The sequence below is a fragment of the Amaranthus tricolor genome, chromosome 9 (assembly GCF_026212465.1).
Source record: "Amaranthus tricolor cultivar Red isolate AtriRed21 chromosome 9, ASM2621246v1, whole genome shotgun sequence".
NCBI lineage: Eukaryota > Viridiplantae > Streptophyta > Magnoliopsida > Caryophyllales > Amaranthaceae > Amaranthus > Amaranthus tricolor.
The window spans coordinates 21,536,357-21,550,266 of NC_080055.1; the positions used below are offsets into that span (position 1 = coordinate 21,536,357).

Below are 13,910 nucleotides of genomic sequence, written 5' to 3' on the forward strand. Positions count from 1 at the left end.
GTGGGGAGTTATGGTTTTTCAGAGGTAACTGGCCCATGGGCCATTCAAGGAAGATGGGACTTCCAGAAAAAGCCCTTTGACCAAAAGTCAAGGTCAACGGAAAAGGTCAAAGGGTATTTCGGTAATATGATGCTATTTATTAAATAAATTAATTAAAAAGAAACAGTACCATGACACTTTCTAAAACAACAAAAATTAGTGAGCATAGACATCAATTTACCCAGTTTATACAAGAATAATTCCCCTATATATAATATAATATAATATAATTATGTATCTCCATACAATAAAACTTTACTGCGTCTCAAAAATATTGCTAAATTACATTTCCTGACTAAAGATATGAAATCAACTTATTATGTTTACAAGGTATACGGAATCCCCACCCAGAAACAAAGAAAGGGAAAAACAAAAAAAGATGATCATCTTATAAAGATAATAAAAAGAATTACATAACTAATTAAGCTAACAACCCATCCATTTTCGAATTTTCGAAGATGGTAACGTAATTTGCCTTCATTCTTCGTCTTGGGTAATATTTATGTGTTCCAGCCATAGCTTGTCAATGTTAATTGTATCGATTACCAAACGTCGCGCAAGTATCTACCAGTGGTCTGCAAATTCTTCACCATGCTTTCTGCTTTTGTGCTATCCATACCACCCTATAGTATAAGCCAACAAATTATATAACAATTTTAGTACGATTTAAAAGTAAATATTTTTGCCAATACTATTTTTCGGTTTTTCCTACATGTAAAATTGAATTTCGTCGAAGTAGAGTAAATTAAAGAAGGGTTGGATTTACATAGGCTTAAACTTGTAATAATTAAGAGAGTTTTCGATTAACATCTGATTGCAAATATTATAACTACTCCACTCATGATATAAGCTATGTTACTTTACTGGACTCAGGTACGTGTTTGAGTGTTAAGCTCGGCTATTTGGAAAAGATCCATGAGTTTAGTTAAAATTCGAGTGTTGAAGTGTCACACCAATTTCAGAGTGCAAGGATCTATACATGATGTAAAATGTCCACACCTAGGGCGTGTTTGCTACAAGTCTTTGAGGTAAGTAAGGAATTCACTATACTCTTTTCAGTATGAAAATATGCATTAAGATGAATCAAATAAGATCTCGCTTAACTATGTTTTACATTAAATATAGAGAATATATGACAAATGAGATCAATTAATAAGCAGTAGTTGCTGCAGTGATTGTGGCAACTATTAGAGACCGGAGGTAGTACATGATAGCAAAAGATTCTAATGACAATTTTACCCCCTAAACGCTTGGTCTAATCAAAGAATATGATGTCAAAAGGCTGAAAAATCCAAAATCAAAGTCATTCAGGGAATCATTCAAGACCATAGATAAATGCAAAGACAACATAAAGGGGGACAACAAAGAAAACTTGAGTTGTTTAAGTATTCAGCATGTGTACATACCTGCTCTTGTAAAATTGAGTGAAGGGCTCGGTGTACATCTCGTGCCATGCCTTTGGCATCACCACAAACGTAGATATACCCTCCTTGAGATATCACGTTCCAAACATCTGAAGCCTATATTCGGGAAGAAAATGATCAAGGAAAACAAAAAATTAACATCGTCGTCATCATCATCATCATACCCAGTGTATCCCACTCATAGAAACTATGATCAGGGTTTGGGGAAGGAAGGAAGGCGGCAACCCATTTCCACAAAGGAGGATGCGGCCAAAGGGTCCCTCAGCTCGAGAAAAATCTTCAGAAAGAGTAAAAATTAACATCGTCATCACGAGAACTACATGAATAGTTGAACTTATACCCTTTCCATCATTTTGTGTTGAACATATTCTTTAGTAGGGCCCTCTCGGGAGAAAGCAACTACTAGCTCTGAAATTACGCCAGTTTCTACGAAGTTTTGGAGCTCTTCTTCATAGATATAATCCTACACAAGACAGGTTTCTTCAATCAATAAAACTGAAAGAAGATTGCAACATTTATCACGAGAAGTGGAAACCTCGAGCATATCTCACCATTTGACGATTTCGGCAGCCAAAAAATAATGTCGCATGTCCTAGATCCACTCCGTCTTGTTTCAAAGCCGACCTTTCCTGGAATTTAGAACCACAGATGATATATATTTATTGCAATTTCAAGATAAAGAATGCTTGTGAAAGCGAAAAATTATGTTTGGCTAACAAACCTGTAAGAATCCCCTGAAAGGAGCTAATCCAGTTCCAGGACCAATCATTATAATTGGGATATACGAGTCTGCTGGGAGTTTAAAGTTGGACTGTCTCACGTAAATAGGTGCCCAACTACAATTATGAGTCTCCTCTTCAGGCAAGGAATTCTGAAAATACAAAATACAGTCGAAAGGAACATTTAGAGGCCGATCCATACCAATAAACTAAGTGTTGGGAAAATAACATGTACATGTGATCTCACATCGAAAAATTAGAGAGGTTGTCAAACATATAAGTTTGATGGGTTATTCCTCCTATTATCAATTGGTTTTAGGATTGAACCTCATCGGGTTTGTGTACAGTCAACTCTCCTTTTATGCGGATATTGTTGTGGACAAGCCCAATAACAAATTTATCACTAACAACGTATATAATTTGCCATTGTAGTCGAAGCTTCATGCTATCATTCAAGTACTTTAAAACATCGTAAATGGAGATCGCCTAGTCCACTTAGCTATTGTCTATCACAAACGAAGTATTACTAACTTCTCGAGGTTTATACTTTTATGCAAGCAATCTAGGAGTATTTTCATCATCTTGCCCTTGAGTTATGACCTTCACTACAGCCAACAAGGCTATAATGATCGACTCACAAGCCGAATTTCATAATGAAACCAAGGCGAAAGACTTGTTGTCGACTTCAACTAATGACCGGAAAATGGAACACAAAGGAAAAGAAAAGACAAAGATATGTGCTAGTATATAAGTACCTTCATCCAAGTTGAACACACTCCTTTGTGAATCCTTCCTGTAGGCATCTTATCGAGAACTAATGCACATGTAACATGAATTCTAGATGGGGCAACTCTGTATACACACGTACCATCAGACATGTAATGGTTAGTACAGCCAAATCTAATGACTTCAATAGTGGTGAAACATGGGTGAAACTTTAATGGGGAAAGGTTGAACCATAAATTTGGGTTTAAATTACGAGGGACAAAGATTGAACTCTTGACCTCTTAATTATGTCAACGTTGATTTTGCCTCTAAGATAATCATTTTTATATGATTTTTAAAGATGTCATTATAAACATATTATATTGTGGAAAACAGGGGGCTACTACACACAAAAGAGAACACATGGCTCATTAAATCATGCGCAACTTTTATTTTTGCGAAGTTGCTGATGATGATTGCTACCAAGAATCAATAAAAAACTTCGTTATCAATAACAAGGGTAACGTTACGTATATCCAACCTCCCCTAAACCCATGGGAGCCACTTAATGTATTGGGGTAATAGAATGTTGTTGACAAGATTGCGCCCGTGAAACAAATCAATCTGGATAAAATCATAATAAGTTACCACAACACTCGTTTAATCAAGGTCAATCAAAAACCGCTTTGTTAATGCAAGGGCTAAGTTGCATACATCCAACCCCAAAACCCCGCCTAGGAGGTTGACGTTGGGGCAATAAATTTTTGTTGTATTCGTACTATGAAACATAAAAGCCTCAAGTATTTGCAATGAAATTTGTTGGAGGATAATTCAACTATTACCATATTGCCATAATCATAATAAGCAAAAACTGTTGCTACCACTTCATGTATTTTGAAAAATTGCAGTTATTTCAGTCAAAAAGAAAGCTTCTAATGAGGATAAATGAATATTCATTGATGGTGATATTAAGCCTTTTGTGGCATTTAGAAAAGTTCTGAATCATATATAGAAAATGTATTCTACTTCAAATTAATATTACTGAGACCAAACATGTAGCTACGTGAAGACACTAATGAGTATAAATCTGGAAACTATTTCAATTTTCATTTGCACCCATTGTGTAAAAACAAGGCCACATCGCATTACGCCGGCCGCGTTGTAAAAGTTCATAAAAACAACGAACTGATATTTCCCGCGTTGTAAGTGTTTTGGGCCGTATCAAGGCATATCTTTTGGGTTGAACAGATATGTAGGCGTTACGATAAACACATCACTCCTGTTAACGCATTACTCTTTCAGCGATCGCAACAGTTACCACATTTTTAGTCTATGTCTGCACCTTCGCGAGCTCGTTTTTACAGAAATGGAGAACTAAATATACAGAAGTATGTGCATAGAGAAAGAGAGAGGTGATATTACCTTGGTGAGGATGAGATGGAGTAGTATCTTGGCTGCAAACGTGGCGCCACTGCGGCAAAAAAAACTCCAAGTGGCGGCTTGGCAGAGGGGAACTCGGCCATTACCTCGAGGAGGCTCCTCTGACTTGCAACTACCCATTGGGAATATTCATCCTGCAGCATAATTTCTTACTGCTTAACAACAGTTATGTGATAGATACAGAAATAATATTATTGAATAGCGAAAATGGCTTATTACCTTTCCAGCAGGGGATGCAAGATATCGCAATCGTTCGGCTTCATTTGCATCAGAAGCATGAGCTGCTAATGCAAGCAACGCGGACTGAAAAAAGAGAAGTTAAAATGAAATTTTCGTTATTCCAATACTCGCATGACAAGGGTACAACTAAAAATAACGAGGGTAGAGAACACAAATTCTTATGAGAGACTGTCTCACCGTAAGACGCTCTCTATAAATAGGCTGAATAGCCCAACTAAAAATAATTAGCATATAGGCTTCTTGTTTTGAGGTCATCTCACCGAGAGACGGTCTCTCACCAAAGTAGCTCAGTAGAGAAAGAGGATAGGATATAAGACACCTTTTTAGGGGAGTTTAAAAGATCTGCATAACGGGTTAGTGCTGATCTTAGAGTGCACGGTGGAAAAGGCGGTGGTAGTGAGCTTCCAGAAACGGGAGTTCCATCCTCTTTATCAGTATGGATAGAAAAGAATGTATCGGGCTTAAAGCCTAACAATCTTTCAGCTTCCTCGACAGTCTCAACAAGATTTTCACAGTAGACACCAACATGATCTCCTGTCTCGTATCTGAAAAGGAAAAGAAGATGCTCATTAAAAATCAACAATGAGAGTTGATGCACCCACATGAGCCACACGCATAGATGTAAAATTTACCTGAGCCCTGTGCCAGAAATGTCGAATTCCAAATGCGTGCATGAACGATCGGAAGCGGGTGTGTGTAGCTCCCTCCTCATAGCAACGTTTGATCTTCACAAAGAAAACGATCAAATTAGATGAAAGGATAGAAGAAAAGACTAGGTCTTCAGTTATTCAATCAATCACGATAAACTACCTGCATGGATGTTGGGCATCGAAGACAGCATGACCATTAGCAATAGCCCAGCTCTTGTCTTGATAAGCTGCATCAGCTGTGTCATGAAATACTACCCGGTATTCTGGTATGGCGGCTGTGTAAGGCATAGAAACGGCTACATCATCCTCATCCCGAAGCAACTGGTCTAACTCTGGCCACACTAATTCCTTCCTGAAATCGACAGCGTATTTAGCATATTTCAACGAAATACAACGTCTTTCATACCAAAGTGAAGTAAAATACAGAAATGTACCAAGCCGAGAAGTCATCTTCAATACATTGGTCATCATCACCAAGACCAACCGGAACAAGGCGCTTCCCACCTGCATTTAACTTAAAAGGTCATATCTGGCAAGCTAAAGATCTTCTGTGGTGTTAAAACAAGAGCGACTTTACAAAATGTTATCGTACCCATGTACAGATGTACTATTCTAAACGCTCAAAAACTTTATGCAGACATGACTACACAAGGACATATGCATACACCAGGACATCATAAAGTCCAGTTAAAAGCAAAATCTTGAAAACGATCCATGAAGAGACCTCATCCGACAACCAACAACAGGAAAAAATTTTGTTAACTATTTTACGCGAACTCGCAAACCCATGTCCGACATGATATGAGTCCCAAGTATCCAACTTGGCCATTTTGTGAAAAGTTTCCGAAGTTTTGAGCCAAATTGTAACGACCCAAGTGTCCTCAATAGTCCAAGTCGCAACGCGCTAACACGGGTAATTTAAGCAACAAATATTGTATTAAAATTGAAAAACCAAACATGTTACATACAATCATAATATTTAGTCTTCATTAAGGAAGCCAATTATTTGACATCAAAAAAAGAATTCCCATCCATCAAGAAACACTAAGAGTACTTTAAGCCTAACATGGAACACTTAAACAGCTAATCAGTAATTAACAGTCACAATCAGATAGTTCATACACAAAACTAGCAGAACAACTAAGACAAGTAAACCCTACCTTGCTCAGCCAGAAGTTCATCAATCTCCTTGCCAACCTGTTAATATCAAATTAACAACATAAACATCAAGAATAAGACAAAAGATATGTTACTTGGACTCAGGTACCGATGTCGGATACCGGTATGTGTCCAAGCATCGGATACATCTAAATATTCAATTTTACGCGTAAAATGAAGTATTCAAGTGCAATACCAATGTCCGAGCATCAAGGATCGGACACGGGTATGTGAAACAAAATGAAGAGTCTGAGTAACATAGGACAAAAGTAAAAAGTAATAGCATTTCAGCAAAGAAGGATGCTAACAGGAACAGAAAGAAAGTACCTTGTTGAAATGTTCATACTGCCTATTCCCAAGCCCAAACACTCCATACTGGAGGTTCTGAAGCCACTCACCTCTTTCATTACCCTATAACACCAACATCAATGAATAAATAATGTGATAAACACCAGCATAATAGGAGAGTTAGCTACACACATACCTGATGAAGTTTCATCCTAAAACCAATTGGTATTAGGAGGAGTAGCCCATCAAGTGTCTCTAATTTTCGATGTGAGACACATGTGGGTTATTTTTCTAACATAATGGACATTTAGTTACCAAGCACAAGTCAAGGGAGGTTCTGAACATATTGAACATGTTCGACCGCACAGGGCAGGTGCCTCTATGTTAAATTAAATGTTTAAAGATACAAAGTTGTTAGAAAAACATTATAATTTTCGAAATTGCACAAGGCCTTCAAAGAATTTGTCGATTTTGGCTCCGCCCTTGGTACAAGTACAAGGACAAAATAACATAAATTTGTTTTATGACATCCAAGATTCATTTCTAGGATTCAGGGGATCTTCACATGACAACATAAAAAAAACAAGATTATGTTAAGATTCAATCAATATTTTGTCTATGACTTATTTAATGAGTTATGGCATCATGAAATCATTTAAAAAGATTTATTAATTCAGGTCAACATTCAAAGATATCCAATCCAAGGAAATGAGAATGATGACAAAAAAAAATTATATTCAAAAGCACAAAATGATCATGCCATGACCCACTAATTATATACCTCCATAAACCATTTGTAAAATCTTGCTGCATTGTCTGTTGGCTCTCCATCTCCATAACTGTTACAAGCATTTATACATAGTGATTTACTTGTGCCATACTTCCTCCGTTGCATAATACTTCAACTAATAGTGATATTTTGCCACACAATATGTAACAATCAGTTGCAACTAATAGTGACATTTGCCACATAATATGTCACAATCAGTTGCAAATAGTGATATTTTGCCGCACAATATGTCACAATCAGTTGCAACTACTAGTGACATTTTACCACATAATATGTCACAATCAGTTGTAACTAATAGTGATATTTTGCCGCACAATATGTCACAATCAGTACAATTTCAGAACGGACGTAATATTATCATCATCTAAAACAAGGAAATCCAAAGTAACAGTATGAAGATGCATACGTGGCCAAGAAGAAGAAAGCCAAAGTTTCCTTCTTCAATTTTCTTTCGTATTCGTCATCATCAGCAGCATAATCATCCTATTCAAAATTCAACAAGTTTGAATAAAATCCAAATAAACATGAACACCTTTTTTGTTTTACAAAGTCTAAAACTTTGAAAAATGCACGTATGAACCCAAAAAGACAAACTATGAGATACAAAAAATCAATGTCACTATTTTACAAACAAAAAAATAAAAAGGTCAAACTTACCAAATCCACAATTTTAAAAGCCGCTTTCTCATATCTTGATTTGGCTTCCTCTACCAATGCCTATCAACCACCAATATTATCGACCAATCAAACAAATTTACAAACTTTTCAATCAAATTGTCCTAATTATTAAACAACATGAAAATCAGACTTGTCGGAGCATGTATCACTTCCCCGTAAGGTTTAGAGAAGAGTCTTCCTTGTCCCTTGACCTACCCTCTACTCAAAATATAAACAACATTCTATAACCACAATACCTACAATACCACCTAGTGGTTTCCATATAATCAAGGTATGAACCTCCACATAGGTAGTGTTAAAAGGGTTAGATGTACGCAACCAACCCATGTTAATAAATAAGTTTTTTTTGGATTGCACCTTGTTTGCAATGTTTGGCATATGGCTCATAACTGATTATAATGACTGATTTGATCGGTTAATTTATCGCTCGATAAACTGTTTTGCCCTTAACACCTACTAAAAATCTAATATTAACACAAAACCCAAAAATTAACTTGCTTATAAAAATTTATAAGAGTAAAAAGATGGTAAAATTAAAACCTTGGCAAATCCTTCAGCTGTACCAGTTTGAGTACCAAAAAAGACAGTAACTCTCTTTTTACAATCATCAATTTCCTCATCATCATCTTGTTTGATGATCAAAGGTTTAGGAACATCAACAACTTTAGAAACTTTCCCACCATGAGATTTCTTCCAAGACAATAAGAAAGCACAACCAACAAGAATAGCAATTGAAGTAGTAACAAACATTAAAACACGATTTTCAACAATGATCGCAGCTGCAGAAGAATCTTCAAATGATACATTTAGCTGCTCAAAATTGCCTTTTAAAAATGCACTCATTAGATCTAAGACTTTGACTGAGTTAGAATCCATTGATTTGAGATTAAACCCAGATCAAATCTTATCAAATTTGGTGAAAGAAATGAACTTTGATTGAAATTTGATGAAATTAATGATACCCAAGAAGTGAAAATTGAAAATGGTGGGAAGAGATTATAGGAAAAATGGAGTCTCAAAATGCAGTGTGTTTCTCTTGTCTGAAATTTTGTGGTTGGAAGGAAGTTGGGGGTAGGGGAGACTCCTAAGGACGAAGACAAGAGGATGTGAAAGTTATAGGAGTACTAATAATGTGAGTATGAATTTAATAATGTAAGTATGAATTTTGTTGGGGATTATTATTATTATTATTATTATTATTATTATTATTATTATTATTATCATTAATTTTGTTCGAAAGAGTTGCCCCACAGAAAATATTGTTATAATGTGTAAAAATGACATTGAATATCTTTGTCGATTTACCTGTCGGGAAATAGACGAATAAATATTTGTTTCAACTGGATTTTCGAAAGAGTAATCCTATAAGGATAATCGCGATATCCGTTTTTTAAAAAAAATCATTATGATGGATAAAAACGACGTTAAAGTACTAAAACACAAGGCTGCAATTGGTAATTAGGAAAGTCAAAGGTGATTAGGAGTGGTCAATAAAAGTCAAAGGTGATTATTAACGGTGAACGGTCATTTAGACTGGTCAAAAGTCATATGAGTTGGTCAACGATCACTTGACTTAAATGGTACACACTTTAATACTTTCGAGACTATAATTCAAAAAAAACATCAAAGTTGTAATTCATAAAAGTTTTAAACTTAAAAGTTGTACTTTGTAATTAATTCTTAGAAATATTTAATGAATAAATTGGCATGCGTGGAAAACCAAAAAAACCCGAGGCATATTTTATTAATGAAATGATAATTTATTTTGAAATGAAAAGAAGTTAAGATATTGTTGTAAGACGAGTGATTTTGCAACGAGGGGTTGATTATGTTGACTGAAAGAAGGTGAAGAGAAGGAGTCTTATACTACATTTAATAATAAGCCCTACCCATTCGTTTTTTAATTACTTCAAATATTGAACGCCCACCAAATATATTTTTTTATTAACAGTGTGAATTAAAAATTATTACAATCGACCCAGTATTTAGATTTTTGATTACTTCAAAAATTAGAACACACAAAATATTTTTTAAATTAACAGTGTTTAACTAAATTAATTATGTGTACTTTTAATTTTTGAAGCTATTAAAAAATGAAATTGTGGGGCTGATTTAATGTTTTTCAGCTCATTTTTTGTCACTCATTTTATCTGTTTTAAATGTTAATAAATATATATTTTTTTATTTTGCTATGGATTGGGTGTTGCTAAACTTCGCCACCCTTTTTATTTTTTCGCCACCCCCTTTAAATGAAATTACGAATTTGCCCCTGATTTTTTAAAAATTACAATTTTGCCACTCATTTCAAATTTTTTATTTATAATAATAATAATAATAATAAAAACAACAATAATAAAATTAAATAATAATTATTATTATTCAAAAAAAAAAAAAAAATTGAGTCGCCCAATTTTGGGCGACTCAATTTTTTTTTTTTTCTTTTTTGGAAAATAATAATAATAATAATAATAATAATAATACTAATACTAATAATAATAATAATAATTTATAAATTAATGTGGTCTATTAGCTCAGTTGGTTAGAGCGTTGTACTATTAACGTGAAAGTCACAGGTTCGAGACCTGCACAAGCTATTATTTAATAATTATTAATTTTTTATCATATTTATAATAAAAAATTAATAATTATTAAATAATGACTTGTTCAGATCTCGAACCTATGACCTTTACGTTATTAGTACAACGCTCTAACCAACTGAGCTAATAGACCACATTAATTTATAAATTATTATTATTATTATTATTATTATTATTATTATTATTTTCCAAAAAGAAAAAAAAAAAAAAATTGAGTCGCCCAAAATTGGGCAACTGGACCATGGTTCAGTCGCCCAATTTTGGGCGACTCAACATTTTTTTTTTTTTGAATAATAATTATTATTATTTAATTTTATTATTGTTGTTATTATTATTATTATTATTATTATTATTATTATTATTATTATTATTATTACTATTACTGTTATTATTATTATTAATTTTATTTATTATTATTATTTAATTTTATTATTGTTGTTATTATTATTATTATTATTATTATTATAAATAAGAAATTTGTAAGGAGTGGCATTTTTGTAATTTTTTAAACTACAAGGGCAAATACGTAATTTTTGGGGGGAGGGGGGTGGCGAAAAAATGAAAAGGGGTGGCGAACTTTAAGGATTGGGAACTTTTAATATATGTTTTGAATTTATTTTTTTTGTCATCTAAAAACAGTATAGATTAAGTTCATATTAAACTTTTACTAAAATATTCTAAAAATCCACCAAATCTAAAAGGAAGTAGAATAGATTTTGTTGAGAACCAGTTATTCTCTCGGTTGGAGTAAGTATCGTATCTAGAGAAATAACTTAGAATATATTAAAAAAATAGAAGAAAAGATGGTTATAAGAGAACAAAAATTCTTGTGAGACGCTCTTTTTGAGAGACTATCTCTAATTGGGCCGGTCCATTATATATTTTTTGAAATATTATAAGTAGACATTAAGAATGATGTAAGTTGACATTTAAGATATTAAAAATAGGCATTGGAAGACGATAAGTAAACATTAGTTATAATACAAATAGACATTAAGAATATGATAAATAGGCATTAATCTTTAAAAGGTTGAACTTAAAATACGTATGAAGGTACTAGCTAATAAGAGAAAGGGTGTAAAAAAATAGTGCGCCAACGCCTACCAACTCCCTACAAACAAACATGAAACACCTCCCATAAGTTTTATGACTCAAATGAATTAGCCACTATTCAACCCACCTAACACGGTTTTTCTTTCCATGATCAAATGGATTAGTTTATTTTAAACTTTGGGATTGGGGTCGCAATTTAGACTTACGTATTCTCTCTTTCAAAGATATAAGGGTGTGTTGGCAACACCTCATAGCAGTTAGATAGCAGGTTAACCGATAACAGTGACTGATTTTATTAATTGATTTTATTGATTTGTTTGACTAGTTGATTTTGAATTTGCTGCTATGAACAACTTATTAAAAAATAGCAAACCATTACTTTATAATTAAACACTATCATTAGATGGTTTGACCACCCTATCTGTCTACCCTCTATATATATGAAAATAAGCTAAAATTGTTCAATAAACTATTTTGCAAAACACACCCAAGTCTCAAATACAAATAAACTATAAATCATGAAAGTAAATAAAAATAATGGTAAAGAGGTATATTTTGAAAAATTAATAAACACGTGAATGTGATGAAAATTAAAAAAAGAGTATAAATCATGGTTAAAAATAGAAAGAGAGCAAATTTAATGAAACATACTAAAAAGGAAAATATATTTGATTCAATAATGCTTGCTTCCTCTATTCTGGAAGACTAAAATTTACTTATTGCATTACAGACTTGCAGAATATATTGACATTATATATCATTTAAGCTTATTTTATATATTTCGACAAAATTCAATCAAGTGAAATATTGTTTGAATTATATAATCACATACTTTATACTTTTGAAAATTTTTAGTTTAGCATAATTTCATATATAAATTATTAAAATAAGATATTAAATTATATAGATAATCAAATTTAATCGAGCTTAATATAGTATTTCATTTTGATGTTATCAATTCTGGCCTTAAATAGTTAATACTGGAATCAGAGTCAGACCCTTAGAAGAATTGCCGACGTGTTTCTCCATGCATTCAACTATCTGGGTTGATGGCATAAAATGTCATATATGTGGTTGTTGATGGCCTCACTTAGCTTCTTTCTTTAGTTATTAGAGTTGTTTGTAATAAATGTTAGTCGTCGTTTATTAGTAAAAATGGGTAAAAAAAAAATTAATGAAAAGGTTTTTTGGAACAAATTTTCATTTTTGTTTAATATTCATCTAAATGCTACATTATTTTAAATCATTTACCGTACCAAATAATCTTTATTTTTTTTTTAGAATTGTGTCTTGTCTCAATTAAAATATATATTTCGATCACTTTTTCTAGGTTAAATCTTAAGTTCGATTCTTGTAGAGATTAATAATACGGAAATAAAGATTAAGACAAAGGTTTTGGGGTTTTAAATACTTGATTTATATTATTCAATATGAGGAGAAAACACTCCTATTTATACATAAAAACATTGATAAACCTTAACAAAATATCTCTAATTATATGGAAAGATACTAACAAAATCAATAATATCATGGCAAATATTCTAACCAAATCTATAATATATTGTCATATATTTTTGTGTTTTATGAAGCATGCAATTATAACTGCAGAGCAATGTTATGAAACAACAAAGAAACAAGATCAATCCAAAAGATTCTATACGTAATCACGAATCAATAAATCAATTATATTTACCTTACAAGATAATATTATTCCTCTTTGAGGCCATCTATAAATTATTTAACTTTATTACACAAATAATAATGTTATATTAATATATCTTAACCATTATTATATTATCTTAATATATTATATTTATTATTCTTACATATCTTTGAAAATTATACTTTTAAATATATCATCATATTAAAAACTTAGTGTATTGCACGGGATTTTAAACTAGTTGGGATAATTTTACGAAATAGAGTTGAAATTACTTGATTGTTTTTATCCTGGGACGATATTTTTTTCTCTATTGTTTCTTTTATGTATATTATGCATATGATTGACCAATGACTTTGTTTGCAATTGCAATAAATAAGAACTCAAAAGCACATACTTATTAAACTATAAAAGAATCATGAAAAGTCAAACATGACATACTCCACAATCCACATAAAAAAAAGGCATT

General features: G+C 32.6%; 1 protein-coding gene across 1 annotated transcript; it reads right to left on the reverse strand.

Annotated features, from left to right (window-relative positions):
* Positions 1-188: 188 nt before the first annotated feature.
* LOC130824495 (NADPH--cytochrome P450 reductase-like) lies at positions 189-9,265 on the reverse strand. Its single transcript, XM_057689532.1, has 18 exons — positions 8,672-9,265; positions 8,111-8,170; positions 7,860-7,936; positions 7,445-7,502; positions 6,703-6,786; positions 6,378-6,414; positions 5,652-5,721; positions 5,378-5,569; positions 5,200-5,292; positions 4,887-5,112; positions 4,547-4,630; positions 4,310-4,461; positions 2,938-3,034; positions 2,185-2,334; positions 2,015-2,092; positions 1,804-1,926; positions 1,446-1,559; positions 189-662 (listed from the first exon to the last, which is right to left on the reverse strand). The coding sequence occupies exons 1-18, from the start codon at positions 9,005-9,007 to the stop codon at positions 582-584; spliced, it is 2,112 nt and encodes a 703-aa protein (XP_057545515.1). The 5' UTR covers positions 9,008-9,265; the 3' UTR covers positions 189-581.
* Positions 9,266-13,910: the final 4,645 nt, after the last annotated feature.

Excerpts from the sequence above, each read along its gene's own strand:
- LOC130824495 (XM_057689532.1), bottom strand. The coding sequence starts at position 9,007 with ATGGATTCTAACTCAGTCAAAGTCTTAGATCTAATGAGTGCATTTTTA. Across the intron at positions 6,415-6,702 it reads AGTATGAACATTTCAACAAG|GTTGGCAAGGAGATTGATGA; the intron begins GTACTTTCTTTC and ends TGATATTAACAG. Across the intron at positions 4,462-4,546 it reads TTGCATCCCCTGCTGGAAAG|GATGAATATTCCCAATGGGT; the intron begins GTAATAAGCCAT and ends ATTATGCTGCAG.